At 34.5% G+C, this 16,938-nt stretch overlaps 1 protein-coding gene across 4 annotated transcripts in view; it reads left to right on the top strand.

Annotated features, from left to right (window-relative positions):
- The window catches only part of CFAP47 (cilia and flagella associated protein 47), a 562,308-nt gene that overhangs the window by 90,108 nt on the left and 455,262 nt on the right, over positions 1-16,938 (top strand). For all 4 annotated transcript variants that reach the window (XM_070784977.1, XM_070784976.1, XM_070784975.1 and 1 more), the window contains one exon: positions 11,120-11,261. In XM_070784977.1, the coding sequence (XP_070641078.1) occupies positions 11,120-11,261 (142 nt within the window). The remainder of the gene's footprint in view (positions 1-11,119; positions 11,262-16,938) is intronic.

Genomic DNA, 16,938 nt, shown 5'->3' with positions numbered 1-16,938 from the left:
TATTCATAGGGAGAAATTTGTAGCCATAATTTGTTTGTTCAGCTACCCTGGTGGCTCAGACAGTAAAGTGTCTGCCTGCAATTAGGAGACCCGGGTTTGATCCCTGGGTCGGGAAGATCCCCTGGAGAAGGATATGGCAACCCACTCCAGTACTCTTGCCTGGAAAATTTCCATGGACTGAGGAGTCTGGTTGGCTACAGTCCATGGGGTCGCAAAGAGTCGGACACAACTGAGCAACTTCACTTTGTTTCTTCTGGTTGTTGGCGGATAATTATCCGATGCTTAAGCCTTTAATTGAATATACAAGAGTATTTGTAGAAATTTATAAAACCTATAATACAGTGGAAAGAAAGAAAAGTAATGACAAATTGTCAGGATTTTGTAGAATATTGGGAAATACTATTGTGAATTAAAAAGATACAAATCTGAACAAGACAACTCAGAAAACCAAATCTATGTCATTGAACATGTTATTTTATTAGTCAATACAGTGTATTTGCTATCCCAGGCCATAAATATGAATATCATTTCTGTGTCAGATCAAATCATAGGTAATGTTTTGTTTTTAACTTTTGCATATATTTCTCTTAGTAAAAATTTATAGCATCCACAACAAAAAGAGAGTTCCTCTTCTTTCTCATTTTTCAATTCTTTCTTTGTCGGTATTGCTTCTTAGATTTTAGATAGGTTTTACATGATTTTCCTCTGTCTAATGCCCTGCTTAGGATGGGGTCCATTGAATGTTGGTTTAATTTACTATCACTCATTCTGGTATGAACGGATGTTCCTTTAGTATTTATATTTTATCTTTTGAGAACTTTCTGTTCTGCTGAAAATACTCTGACTTCCCTTGATAAACTAAGGCCAGTAGTTCTTCCCTACTTTCCCCTGCCCCCAGCTTCATCTTTATTTTAATAGTTTTCTCTTTTCTTCTTCTGAGTGAGTTTCCATGTTTATTTATTGAGATATAATTAACATAAAACATGCATTAGTTTTCAGGGTATGACATGGTATTTTGATATATGTATGTATCATGGAATGATTACCACAATAAGTTTAGCTAACATCCATCACCACAAGTTATAATTTTATAATTATAAAGAAAGTTATAATTTCTTGCCTTGCGATGAGAACTTTTTAAAACATTAATTTATTTATTTTAATTGGAGACTAATTACTTTACAATATTGTAGTGGTTTTTGCCATACATTGACATGAATCTGCCATGGATGTACATATGACCCCCATCCTGAATCCCCCTCCTACCTCCCTCCTCATCCCATCCCTCAGGGTCGTCCTAGTGCACTGGCCCTGAGTGCCCTGTCTCATGCATTGAACCTGGACTGGTGATCTGTTTCACATATGGTAATATACATGTTTCAGTGCTATTCTCTCAAATCATCCCACCCTTGCCTTCTCCCACAGAGTCCAAAAGTCTGTTCTTTACATCTGTGTCTCTTTTGCTGTCTCACATATAGGATCATCATTACCATCTTTCTAAATTCCATATATATGTGTTAATATACTGTATTGATGTTTTTCTTTCTGACTTACTTCACTCTGTATAATAGGCTTCAGTTTCGTGCACTTCATTAGAACTGATTCAAATGCATTCTTTTTAAAAGCTGAGTAATATTCCATTGTGTATATATGAACCACAGCTTTCTTATCCATTTGTCTGCCGATGGACATCTAGGTTGCTTCCATGTCCTGGCTATTATAAACAGTGCTGCGATGAACATTGGGGTACACGTGTCTGTTTCACTTCTGGTTTCCTCAGTGTGTATGCCCAGCAGTGGGATTGCTGGGTCGTATGGCAGTTCTATTTCCAGTTTTTTAAGGAATCTCCACACTGTTCTCCATAGTGGCTGTACTAGTTTGCATTCCCACCAACAGTGTAAGGAGGGTTCCCTTTTCTCCACATCCTCTCCAACATTTATTGTTTGTAGACTTTTTGATAGCAGCCATTCTGACCAGTGTGAGATGGTACCTCATTGTGGTTTTGATTTGCATTTCTCTGGTAATGAGTGATGTTGAGCATCTTTTCATGTGTTTGTTAGCCATCTGTATGTCTTCTTTGGAGAACTGTCTGTGTAGTTCTTTGGCCCAGTTTTTGATTGGGTCACTTATTTTTCTGGAATTGAGCTGCAGGAATTGCTAGTACATTTTTGAGATTAATTCTTAGTCAGTTGCTTTGTTTGCTATTATTTCCTCCCATTCTGAAGGCTGTCTTTTCACCTTGCTTATGGTTTCCTTTGTTGTGCAAAAGCTTTTAAGTTTAATTAGGTCCCATTTGTTTATTTTTGCTTTTATTTCCTTTACTCTGGGAGGTGGGTCATAGAAGATCCTGCTGTGATTTATGTCAGAGAGTGTTTTGCCTCTGTTTTCCTCTAGGAGTTTTATAGTTTCTGGTCTTACATTTAGATCTTTAGTGATGAGAACTTTTAAGATGTTCTCTCTTAGCCACTTTCAAGTATACAATACAGTATCATTAACTATAGTCATGTGCTATATGCTGTATCCCCAGGACTCATTTATCTTGTAACTGAAAGTTTGTACCTTTTGACCATCTTCACCCCATTTCAAGGATGAAGGTGATCAAATTTTCTATTTCTTCCAGAAATTTTGCCTAAGTCACCTAATTTGGCAGCATGCAATTATTCATAGTGTTCTCTTGGTATTTTTATTTAAGTAAGGCAAATAGTAATTTCCCCTATTTCATTTCTGATTTTAATAAATTATCTCACCTTTTGTCTTAGCCTATGTAAAGGTTTGTCCATTTTGTCTATATTTTTAAGATTCAGCTTTTGGTCACTTTTCTATACTTTTTTATTGTTTATTTTATTTTCACTTTAGCTTTTATTATTTACTTCCTTCTGCTTTGAGTTTAGTTTACTTTTCTTTTTTCTCGTTTTTTTTTTTAATTTTTATTGTAGTGTAGTTGATTTACAATGTTATTAATTATACAGCAAAGTGAATCTGTTATACATATACATGTATCCTCTCTTTTTCAGATTCTTTTCCCATATAGGCTATTACAGAGTATTGAGTAGAGTTCCCTGTGCTTGCTAGCGATCTGTTAGTTATGTATTTTATGTATAGTAATGTGTGTGTTAATTCCAATCTTCCAATTAATCCCTTACCCTCTGGTAACCACAAGTATATTTTCTATGTTTATAACTCTATTTCTGTTTTTATACATAAGTTTATCTGTTGCCTTTTTTAGATTCTACATATAAGCAATATCATATGATATTTGTTTTTCTCTGACTTGCTTTACTCAGTATGACAGTCTTATTCTTGTTTTTCAAGGTAGAAAGTCAGGGTATTGATTTGAGATTTTAAATTTTTATATAGGTTTTATAGGCTTTAGATTTCTCTCTAAGCATTGCTTTACTTGTATCTTAAAAGATTTGGTATTTTGTGTTTTCCATTCATCAGGTTTGCATTTTCTCATATAATTTCTTCTTAAACCTGTGGTTATTTAGGATGTTATTAAATTTCTACATATTTGCGCATTTACCAAACTTCATTGTGCTATTGATTTTTAATATAATTCCATGTGATTAGAGAATATCCTTTGTATTATTTAATTAGATGTAAATTTACTGAAGCTTTATTTATTGTTTTATGACACTCTATGTAGGTTATTTAGCTGTGTTGAGGTAAATCCAAAAGAAATAACTCTAAGAGTTGAAAATGATTACATCTGTGTGTGTGTGTGTGTGTGGTGTGAGTATACAATGGTGGAGAGAAGGGACTTCTGATTTTCAAAATAAGCTTTGTATGATTATTTTTGTTTTATTTTTGCAAGTATGTACCCTTATAATTTTGATAAAAACAAAAGTTCAAAATTAAAAGAAAATAATCCTTTTGTGACAAGTTATTATTTTAAAGCATTCAATTATATCATTCTCTTACCCAGTTCCTGCATCTGTATCTTTCATGTGTACCAATGTATGCAGACATACACACACACATACACACATTGTTCAGTAAAGAAAAGAAATGTAAGTTTGACAATAATTTATAGGTTTTTAAGTATACTGAGATCGAGTTACATCTTTCTTAATAAGTCAGTGTTGTGATTTTATATTTTTATACAGTGAGTATATGTACTATGCTTTTAATGACATCCTTCATCCACAAAAGCATGTAGCTTAATGGTTACTAAAGATTAGAAAAAATACATAATCGGATTTAAATCTGTTACATGATTTTGGGAAGATGCATATGCTTGTCAAGTGGCTCATTGGTAAAGAATCTTCTTGCCAATGCAGGAGACGTGGGTCAACAAGATCCCCTGGAGAAGGAAATGGCAGCCCACTCCAGTATTCTTGCCTGGGAAATCCCATGAACAGAGGAGCCTGGTGGACTACAATCCATGGGGGTCACAAAAGAGTCAGACACGACTTAGTGACTGTAGAGCAACAATAAAATATTCAATTTGTCATTTTTTTAGCCCAATTTACTATTTAACGCTTTCAACAATTAAAAACTCAGACATCTATTTCTTAATGTTTGGACCATGACTCTTCAAGGATTCCTAAATTCAGTATGAAATTAAATTATACATATTTATAGTTTTCTGGAGTGCCACACATTGCTTAACATTTTTAATTGTTCTATGTTTACTAGGTAGTTTAAAGGAGATTTACCTAGTGCATCACAGTGTAATTCAGTCCAATAAGAAGAACATAAAAATGCTGCAGAGACAGCACACCCTGTGAGATTTTACTCACTAAATTTGTGCCAGTGAGGCAGATTGATTATGTGGTTTCCAGTATTTCAGATGTCCTTCACTATATTTATAGCTACTTATAAGTTATCTGTCTTCATGTGTGTGTGTGTGTGTAGATATAAATAGCCAGTGGTGCTTTCTTGGTTGACCTATGCAGCAGGAAAATGTGAAATCAGCAGTAAAGGACTTGATTTATTTCTAGTTGTAACCCTTCCTTTCCTACATTGCACCAGGTTTGGATACAATCAGAACTGCTGATGGACAGTTTCTATTTTATTTGGCATCCTTGACCAGACTTGTTTGTTTACACTAAGTCACTCAAGCCCTTCCTTTCCTATGGGCCACTTATATGTCTTCTGGGCCATTGTACAGAGTTGTGCTTGCTTACATGGTAATCACTAGTCATATATATTTACATGAAGCTGAAGTTAATTAAGATTAATTATTTTCTCAGTTAACATAGCCACATTTCAAGTTCTCAGTATCCATATGTGACTGTTGGATAGTATAGAACATTTCCATAATCACAGAAAGTTGTATTTGACTGTGTTAGAATAGATCTTTCCTTCTTTTTTATCCTTCCTGTTCCTGCTCTATATTTTCCTGCTTTATATTTTCCCTAAAGCTCTTGAAAATGAGGGAACATTGTTCACTGTTTCTACCAACTTTTTTTTTTTTAATCCACCATCCTTTTTCTGACTTTCAAGGGTATGCAACCTTTGGGTAAACATTTTGTAGTAGTTACTCTGGATTTACAGCCATTTTTACAGGAAGGTAAGAAAAATCCTTCAAGTATTAAAAGAGAAGACTTTCGAATGACACCTGCCCCTTTTCTATTCATAAAAATTTTTTCTACCAGTACTGAACAAGAACTGAAATCTTTTCTATATCAGAATATCATTCTTCTCTTGGAAGTATGTCTATTTGAATGACAGCTTCTCAGTTCAGGTCAGTTCAGTCGCTCAGTCATGTCCGACTCTCTGAGACCCCATGAATCGCAGCACGCCAGGCCTCCCTGTCCAACACCAACTCCCGGAGTTCACTCAAACTCACGTCCATCGAGTCAGTGATACCATGCAGCCATCTCATCCTCTCTCGTCCCCTTCTCCTCCTGCCCCCAATCCCTCCCAGCATCAGAGTCTTTTCCAATGAGTTAACACTTCACATGAGGTGGCCAAAGTACTGGAGTTTCAGCTTTAGCATCATTCCTTCCAAAGAAATCCCAGGGCTGATCTCCTTCAGAATGGACTGGTTGGATCTCCTTGCAGTCCAAGGGACTCTCAAGAGTCTTCTCCAACACCACAGTTCAAAAGTATCAGTTCTTCGGTGCTCAGCCTTCTTCACAGTCCAACTCTCACATCCATACATGACCACTGGAAAAACCATAGCCTTGACTACACGGACCTTTGTTGGCAAAGTAATGTCTCTGCTTTTGAATATGCTATCTAGGTTGGTCATAACTTTCTTTCCAAGGAGTAAGCGTCTTTTAATTTCATGGCTGCAGTCACCATCTGCAGGGATTTTGGAGCCCAGAAAAATAAAGTCTGGCACTGTTTCCACTGTTTCCCCATCTATTTCCCATGAGGAAAGTATATAGAATGGCACACATCACAAAACTTTCAGTTTTCCCTCTTCATTAGTTACCTTAGTGGGCTCACAAAGATTAGGACTCATCTTCTTGGTTCTCTTCATGTATCACTGAGTTTTAGTGTAAAAAGTGTTGTAGACTCCTAGTTCTGTTGACGTGATAAAACTTACATGAGTGAAAAAATCATGGACCTCTCAATCTTGTAATTACAGGGCTACTTGGGTAAAAACACATTTTGGGGGGTAAATTCTTTGTAAAGATTTGAGTTAAGAGAGGGCAAGACCAGTATGACTTCCCGCGTACACACAGTTGACAATTAAAGAAGGTGGGGATTGGTTCTTAGCTCTGTAAATTCATCACACAGTATTTTAGAAAACATGTTACAGGAAGGGAGAAAGGCCTCATGCTTAAAATAAAAGAGAAAGTTAAGGGCTAAGATCAGTACATTGAATTATCTTGATAATCACTAAGAACATTGTCATCAGTGATCATATCAAACATCTTGAATGAAGCCTACAGTCATGTTCTGTGTTAAACCTCTCCCATCAATGCAGTCTTCCACTCTTACCATCCCTGATTTTGGGACACAACACAGATCCAGTGACAGTTAAGACTCACTATCCAGCAACTGTTGGGATTTAATCCATCGTGATCACTCTTTGCTTTGATCATCCCCGAAAATGGAACCCTCTGAGTATACACTGCCATTCCTGCTAGCTCTGTGCTCTTTCCCGCCTGTTTTTTTTCTCTTCCCCTCTGCCCTCTAGGATATCTACATTTACATAAGCCCTTGATGTTTTGGGGGATTCCTTTCCCTTCACTATTTCTTCCTGCTATGACCATGGCTATCTCTAGGGCTTTACTTCTTATATAGCCTTTTCTGTGGATCAGGATGTAGCTCTAGAGGTGAAGCTTTCTGGAAGCCTTGCTCCCTGGGTTGATTTTTCTAGATGGTCTTTGTTACAAATGGCTGCCTCTTTGAACTTTGCATTATGTGAGTTTACCACTCTCTGGACATTGCTACCAGCTAGGTGCATTGCACATTCTGCTCCCTACTCTTCTCATTTTCTGAGTGATTTCAGTGTCCATATGGAGGTCCATCCAGAACCCTGGCCTCTCAGTTCCTTGTCTTCATGTTTCCATTGATTTTCTTTATTCCCCTCAGCTCTTCTATTGGGAACCCATGTCCATCAACCATAATCAGATGACGATGATGGTTTTGGAAACATACTTTTAGATATTACTTGACTTTAAAATGAGTTCATATTATGTTAATAAAAAAAAAAAAGAATAAGATAGTACCTAGTGTTAGTTGCTCAGCTGTGTCTGACTCTGCTACCCCATGGACTGTAGCCCACCAGACTCCTCTATCCATGGAATTCTCCAGACAAGAACAGTGGAGTGAGTTACCATTTCCTTCCCCATGATAGTACCTAAAAGTAATATAAATACTATTAAAATATGTGTGAGCATAAGTATTGATATCTGTTAATACGATAAGCAAAAAATGAAGGAAAAAAAACCCAGAAGCGGTAAAATATAAATGAGACAAAATATAACTGGTTGTTGATAATTAATAATGAGAAATTCCAGGAGAAATAAGATCAAACGAAGTTTTAAGAGCTGGAATATGGAAGGGTAGTATTTGTACGTGAACTCTATCTTTATTCAGTTTAACCCTTGACATCTGTGTGCTGGTATCACTACAGATGAGTTGCTTGCTCAAAATAAATGAAACATCCATGAAAATACTATATTTTACAGTATTTTTATGCTTTTATAATTATGTTATAAGAACAGATTATTTACAAAAGACTGATGTGAGATGGTATTGGTAATAAGGTGGTCAGTGTCTTAGTCTGTTCAGACTGCTGTAATGCAGTACCACAGAGTGCGTGATTTATAAGTGACAAAAATTTATTTCTTACAGTTCGGGAGGCTGGATTTCTTAAGATTATGGCACCAGCCTATTAGGGTGAGGGCTCTCTTCTGAGTTGCAAACTTCTTGATGTGCCCTCACAGGGTGGAAGAGGCTAAGAATCTCTCTGGAGTGTCTTTTATAAGGCACCAATTCCAGTTACACGACTCCAATCCCCAGTCATGAGGCCTCATGGCTTAAGCACATCCCAAAGCGCCACCTCCTCATTTTATCATTTTTGGGGCTTAGGATTTCAACATATGAATTTGGGGGAGACATTTTCAGACCATAGCAGCCAGCTAGTGTTAAATAAAAACAAAATGAAAGCCCAAGAGTTTGCCTAGTTGGGTAATATGCATGGCAAGCTGTAAGTATACCCTTTATATTATTAATATTTAGTTCTTATATTAAAAACTTATTTTTTTACTTCTCTAGGTTCTTGAGATTATCAGATTATGACTATCTGGGGAATTCCTGAAAACCACTGGTTGATTTGTCCTTCATATATTTTTAAAAATAATAATTTGTTGAGTGGCAATTTCTGTAACATAGAATTAACCATTTGAAATTAATGGAGTGCCTTTACAATATGGTATAACCACGCCCTTTATCTCATTTCAAAGCATTTCTATCACTCCACATTAAAACCCTTTCCCCTTTCCCCATCTCTCTTCCCACCAGCCACTCACAGTCACCAATCTGCGTCCAATCTCTATGGATTTATCTCTTCTGGATATTTCATGGAAAATCACCTTTCCAAAATTTCCTAAATTTTTCTTGTGTTTATTTGTAGTCACCCTCTCCTCCACTTTCAGGTTCGGGCAAACACTGACCTCATTTTGTTTGTGTAATTTTGTCTTTTCACTTGTATGAATGAAATTATAAAGTATGTTGCCTTATCATTCTGGCTTCTCTCACTTAGAATAATACATTTGAAATCCATCCATATTTTTCTGTTTAACAGTAGTTCATTCCAGTTTATTGTTGAAATGTATTTTATTATATGCGTTTACCAAAATATGTTACCTATTCAGTATTTGGAAGGGATTTGCCTTGGTTTCAGGCTTTCACAATTATAAATAAGGCTACTAAAACATTTCCATGCAGTCTTTTGTAGGAAAAAATTTTTGTTTTTGTTTGGTAAGCATTTAGGGTTGGGCATCTCTGAGCCTTATGTTAAGTATGTATTTAATTTTCTAAGAATCTGGAAAACGTTCCCCAAATGATGAGAAAATTTTACATTCCTGTCAGCAATTCATAAATGTATTAGGTGCCTGCATCTTTATCAGCACTTGGTAGTTATCATTTTTATTTAAGCATTTTGATAGGTGTAAAGTGTTAATCTTCTGTGATTTTAAATTGCATTTTTCTCATATCTGATGATGTTAAACATATTTTTATACGGTAACATGTCATATGTACATTTTCTTTTCTTAACTCTCTTTTCAAATCTTTTACATAGTTTTTCATTAAGTTTTTTTCTTAATCTTTGTGCGTTATTTATATATTTAGGATGCAAATTGAATTTTTTCAGGAATAATGTTTTTTGACTAGTAATTTTGTTTTTTAACATTATCATTAACAGAACTGTTTAAAATTTGATTAAGTACACTTTAATTATTTTTTATAGATGATTATTTTGATATTGCACTTAAGAAATATTTTTCTCCTACATTTTCTTCCGCAGAGTTTATAGTTTTAGGCTTTATATTTAGGTCTTTGGTCCATTTTGAATTAATAGGAATTATTTCTAATGTCACTTATTTTTTTATTTTTAAGAATTCTATTTGGACTCATTAAAAATAAGCCAAGTCTTATGTTGAAAAAAAAATGTGCTTTCAATGTTACAAGGCAACTTTTTTTGAAACTGTCTTTTTTGAAACTGCTGTTTTGCAAAATCCATAATATCTCATTAGATCTCCTGAACTTATTCATCTGGCATAACTGAAACTTTGTACCCTTTGACCAACATCTCCCCATATCTTCCTTCCCCCAACCCTTGGCAACCACCCTGTACTCTCTGCTTCTGAGTTTGACTGTTTTAGATTCCACGTGTAAATGACATCATACATTATTTGTGTTTCTGTGTATGGTTTGTTTCATTTAGTATAATGTCCTTCAGCCCCATCCATGTTGTTGCGAATGGCAGAATTTCCTGCTGCTTTTAAAGTTGAGAAACATTCCATTGTATGTGTGTTTCACCTTTACTTTTTTATCCATTCATCCTTTCATGAATATGTGGGCTATTTCCACATCGTGACTATTGTGAATAATGTTGCAGTGAAGATAGGAGTGCAGGTAATACTCTTGAAATCCTGATTGCAGTTCCTTTGGCTAAATACTCAAAAGTGATATTGCTGGATAATATGTTAGTTCTGGTAACAGTATTGTACTTTATACTTGAAATTTGCTTAGAGTGTGGATCCTAAGTGTTCTTTCTCTCTCTCTCATACATACATACACACATACATACACACAGTAACTACATGACGTGATGGATATATGAATAGCCTGATTGTGTTATTTCACTATGTATATCAAATTATCAAGTTGTAAACTTTAAATATGTACAATAAAAAATAGTATAAAATGAAATAGGTGAAGGAAATAAAGAGATACACACCTCCAATTATAAATAAACCACAATAATGTAATATTCTACATAAGGAAAATGGTCAATGACATTGTAATAACTTTGTATGGTGACAGTTGATTACTAGACTTATGGTGATCATCTCATAATATATGCAAATATCAAATCACTATGTACTGCACCTGAAACAACATAATAATGTACCCTGTTTTTAAATTCTAAAATATCACAATTTTTATACCAAAAATAGCCAGTTATAATGTATATTTTGTCTAACAGGTGGCAACGTACAACTTTAGAATTCAAGTTCGAGTTAATGTCTTTGCAGCTCCAGAACTTGACTCTCAATGTCGTTTGTCAGACTCTCATGTGATTCCAAATAGACCACCAGTTATTCGACCATGTCATATTCAAGCTACTGGTACGTAATATGAAACATTCAACTGATATGCATATCAACTATTTATTCTTATATAGCTAGAAATTTAAAAAATTACAGCATGATATTCATTTTTTAAAAATAAAAATGCTAGAAAGTAAATTTATTATATTGTTCTTGTGTATGTTTGTGAGTCTGTGAGACTGAATTTTGATAAATAGCATGGATATACTGTCACATAATTTACCTTTGCTTAAAAAATAGGATGTAATTAAAAACAGAGGTCAGGTTAGTACTTTGTTTTTTGTGTGGGCAATTTAAATGATTATTTCAAAATAGAAATTGTTAAAATAAAATACATTTGTTATAAAATAAAATGATGAAAAAATTTTTTAAGGGAATGTTTTCCCTCAAAAGGGATGAGTTACCAAAGAACTAAGTACAAGTAAAGAAGGATAATTATTTTAAAATTTTGAATTATTTATTGAATATTTATTTATTCATTTTCTTCAAGTATTCAAATATAAAACTGATGCCCTCTGCAGACTATACTTTTGACTGGCTTAGGCTTGCATTGTATTATGTGCTTAAGTATTTTTCTTGAAAATTTAAGTCTAGTTTATATTATACTGTATTTTGTTTTTATTGTTCTGACATTAGTTGTCTTTAATAATAAAATAGTGATCAGTTAATAATTGTACTTGGCACCGAGTTAGAGAAGCCTCATTAAAGTAGCATATACACTATAGGGATTTATTTCACTCCCATTTAAAATACAGAATCAGTAATTGCACAACTGGTAGAAAAGTTCCATGACATTAAAAATTTATGCCTTGTTTTAAGATATCTTTTTAGATTAGGCAAATTACTTTAATGAAAAAGAAAATATAATTCACTTATTTTATAATTAAAAATTAATGTATCATCATTAAGGAAAATTGGAAAATGTAGAAACACAGAAAACATCATCTGGAATGTGACTATTTATAATACACCATTATTAGTAATTTGGTGTCTCACTCTTCTTTTGTTCCATATTTGGCTTTTATTAGTTTATTTATAGCATAGTAGAGATCTTACTGCCTATGTTAAGTTGAAATCTGATCATCTGATAGAAACTTTACCATTGTCCTAAGTTCTTGTGGGTTTTTTCACTCTGGAAGTTAATGTTCTTGAGTTTTATAATGTTTTCCTAAATTGCTTCCTCAAAAAGCACTTTGCCATTATTTTCCATATTTCTTTTTCTGACTCCTATTGGTTAGATTTTGTACATCTTTGATTGTATTGTATATTTTAATTATTTTATATATTCTCCCTTAGTGTCCTTTTCCTCATCTTTTTATTTTATTTCCCAGAATTTTTTTTCTGAACTAACTATTTTATCTCTTAAAAAATTATCTTGGTGATTGTAAACTAACAGGATTTTCAAACATTTTTTCTTATTGTTTCTTTATTTATGGAGTTTTTTAAAATGAAGGCAACACTTTATGTCTGTAGTTATAGTATAAATTATTTGAGCTTTTCTTCAGTTGAGTACATTGTCTCAATTTTTGCTGAAATATTTTTCCTTCATATCTGTCTCCCTCATGTTGAGGAGTTCCTTAAATGTCGATTGAGTCTTGCCTGTTCTCTTATGTTTCTTAGGGAGTCTCACAGTGTTGGCTTCAGCACCAACTGTTATATCTTTTCGTGACAAACTGGATGCCAGTGAATGTTTTAATTTAGGGGGGGAACCAAAATATTAGTATGTGAGACCTTAATCTTGAGGACGTTTCTCCAGAAAATGTTTCTGTAATAATCCGTATTGGGTGGAATGTAGCTTTGTATAAGCAAAATTTGTTGTTCAGTCACTCAATCGTGTCCAACATGTTGCAACCCCATGGACTGCAGCATGCCAGGCCTCCCTGTCCTTCACCATCTCCTGGAGCTTGCTCAAACTCATGTTAGTTAAGTCAGTGATGCCATCCAACCATCTCGTCCTCTGTAGTCCCCTTCTCTTCCTGCCTTCAATCTTTCCCAGCATCAGGGCCTTTTCTAATGAGTTAGCTCTTTGCATCAGGTAGCCAAAGTATTGAAGTTTCAGCTTCAGCATCAGTCCTTCCAAAGAATATTCAGGACTGGTTTCCTTTAGGATGGACTGGCTTGATATGCTTGCATTCCAAGGGACTCTCAAGAGCCTTCTCTGACACCACAGTTCAAAAGCATCAATTCTTTATCTAATTGATAAAATAGATAAAATTATCTTATATCAGTTTTTCTAATTGATAAGTGAAATAGAGATCACTAAATTGTGTCATAATATGGCAAAAGAGTGATTTGTTTTAAAAGATACAACCAGTCTATTACTTTCACTGTTAATCCCCAATTGTCAATTTGAAAATAGGCAGAATATCTTAGCCATTTCTTGTATATGGGCCGTAACATTGTCTTTTCCTAAGATTACTCATGACAAGAGTTAGGGGTAACACAGTGATGGAAATTATCTGTGCCTTTCTCTTATTCTACATATCCTAACTTCCTGCCAAGGTATCTATTAATTCTACTGGTAAAAAAAAAATTGCTTGTAAGATATATGAGCTTTTGCATCAGAAATTGGTTTCTTTCCAGGGAGTTATATTGCCATAAACATGTAAGATTCTTTAGTTTGCATTAAGGATTATAAGCATCCTCAAGGTAAGTTTCAAAAAGTATAGATTTTTCAGCTCTGGTTTCTGGTTCAGCGTGTAAGAAGCTTAGAAGTCACCGCTCCATCCTTACAGCAAGTTAAAAAGCTAAGCAAACTGAAAAATCAACAGATCTTCTTAGATCTACAAGAAAAGTGAGGTCACAGGGCAAACTCATGCCTCTGAAAATGGAGAGACTCATGGGCAAATACAGAGAATCAGAACTTACTGAATGGAACAGAAACTCCAACGTAGAAGTTCCTTTGGGAATCAATGCCTGGATAAGGAAGCCTGTACTGTAACTGAGGAATTTCTGGAAGTTCAGCATGGGCAAGTCTGAGAGCAACAGTCTCTATGGGGCCCCAGTCATACTCCATGGGGCCCCTTTCATACTTCTGTGAATTTTACCTCTAGGAGCTTGACTTGATTCTCTTAAGTGATTATGAGAGAAAAATACCCTCATGTTTCTGGCAAGGGTGAGGAAAAGGAATTTTGAAATATTCCAAAGCATTCTGTTCTGCTTAACAAGGTATGCCCTCTGCAGAAACTCGTTGACCAGATCTTGCTGGGGTTTTATCAGAAACTCCCTGATCTCAGGGAAGGGAAATATCCAACTCCAGTCTCCTCTAACCTTCTCTGTGTGAGAAAAGAAATATTAATACTCAACTCAGCCCACTCTAACCATTTAGTCCCAAATTGGTAGTGGTGGTGTGCAGATTGAGAAAGACATGTAAAGTTCATATTCTAGAGACATGGACTCCCCAAAAGACTGAGATCTAATCATAGGATTATAGAATGTTTCTGCCCCCCACAACCTACTACTTTATTACTAAAGGTCTGTTCAGAGCAGTTCCTTTTACCCAGTACGTCATATCTAAGAATCAAGGAAAAATGTATAAGACATACTAAAATGTGAAAAACACAGTTTTCAGAGACAGAGCAAGAGTTGAAAACCAGATGCAGTTATGGCATAGATATTGGAATTATCATATTGAGAATGTAAAATAACTGATTAATATGCTTAGAACTCTAATGGATAAAGTAGACACCATGCAGGAACAGATGGGCAATATAAGCAAAGAGATTAAAATTCTAAGAAAGATCCAGAAGGAATGCTGTGGAGCAAAAACAGTGGAACAAAAATGAAGAATCTCATGAGTAGGATTATTAGTGGACTGGATGTGGCTGGGGAAAGAATCTCTGAGCTTGAGGATATCTCAATAGATATCTCCAAAGGAAAGCAAATATTAAAAAAAAAAAAAAAAAGACTGAAAAAAAAGAGAAAAAAGAACAGACTGAATACTGTGGGACAACTACAAATATTAATATGTGCATACTTGAAATATCAGAGGGAGAAGAAAAAGTGACAAGAAATATTTGAAACATAATGACTGAGAATTTCCTCCAAATTAATGTCAGACACCAAGCCATAATCCAAAAAGCTCAGAGAACACCACACAGGATGAATGGCAAAAAAACAACATTTAGGAATATTACTTTCAAACTGCAAAAAAATCAAAGATTGAGAACATCCTCAGGATGCATGCACCTCAATGTTCCTTGCAGCACTGTTTACAATAGCCAGGACATGGAAGCAACCTAAATGTTCATCATCAGGGGAATGGATATAAAAGATGTGCTATAAAAGATGTGTGTATATATATACACACACAATGGAATATTACTCAGCCATAAAAGGAGCAAAAGAATGCCATTTGTAGTGACATGGATGGACCTAGAGATCTTCATACAGAGTGAAGTGAGTCAGAAAAAGAAAGACACATTGTATAATTTAATCTATATGTAGAATCTAGAAAAATGGTACACATGACCTTACTTGCAAAGCAGAAATAAATAGAGTCACAGATGTAGAAAACAAACTTACAGTTACTAAGGTGGGAAAAGGGGCTAAGATGAATTGGGAGACTGTAATTGGCATATACAGACTAAAATAGACAACTAGAGAACCTGCTGTGTAGTACAGGGAACTCTACTCAGTTCTCTGTTGTAGCCTAGATGGGAAGGGAATCTAAAAAAGAGGGGATATATGTATATAACTCATTTACTTTGCTGAATAGCAGAAGCTAACATAACACTGTAAAGTAACTATACTCCATAAAAATTAATTTTATAAAAGTTAAAGTAATTCAGAGGAAAAGACACCTTAATATACTAAGGAGCAAAGATAAAAGTAACATGTGACTTCTCCTGAGAAACTATGCCAACAAAAAGAGAATGGAGAGATTATATAAAGTGTTGAGAGACAGAAAAATACCAACCTAGAATTCTGTACCTTGAGAAATTATCATTCAAAAGTAAAGGAGAATTAAAGCCTTTTACAAACAAAAAAAAACTTGAGGGGATCTGTTGCCAAAAGACCAGTCTTGAAAGAAATTTTTTTAAATTAATAAATTTATTTTAATTAGAAGCTAATTACTTTGCAATATTGTGGTTTTTGCCACACATTGACATGAATCAGCCACAGGTGTTAAAAAGTTCTTTAGTGGGAAGAAATATGATATAGCTGAAAAACTTGGATCTATAAAGAAAAGAGCACTGGAAGGAAAATAAAGGTAAAATAAGAGTTTTTAGTTTTCATATTCTTAACCTAACATTTAAGTTTATACAGTATAATAGCAGAAGTGTATTTATATGCTTATGTATACTTATATATAAGTGAAATTAATGACAATAATGACACAAGCAGTGGTAGAGAGGGATTAAAATTATTTTGTTATTAAAAGGTCCTTGCAGATAAGACAAATGCTCTGATATCACTTGCATATGGAATATAAAAATAAATAAATATATATTAAAAAAATAGAAACAGACCCACATATATAGAGAATGAGCTAGTGATTACCAGTGGGGAGGGGTGATGTAGAGGTATACGGGTATCTCACCTATGCAACTGTGGTTCACATTCAAAACTCAAATAACCAGTTTTCTTATCAGTAAAAAAGGACAATTGATAGCTTCTTTATGTACTTGGCAAAGTGGAAAGCACCATGGAAAGCACTAGTCAAGTAGAAGGTATATTTTAAATTAGCAAACTG

This window comes from Bos indicus, chromosome X, assembly GCF_029378745.1.
Source record: "Bos indicus isolate NIAB-ARS_2022 breed Sahiwal x Tharparkar chromosome X, NIAB-ARS_B.indTharparkar_mat_pri_1.0, whole genome shotgun sequence".
Lineage (NCBI taxonomy): Eukaryota > Metazoa > Chordata > Mammalia > Artiodactyla > Bovidae > Bos > Bos indicus.
The sequence above is the reverse complement of the archived record's forward strand: the minus strand, read 5'-3'. Positions and strand labels throughout refer to the sequence as shown.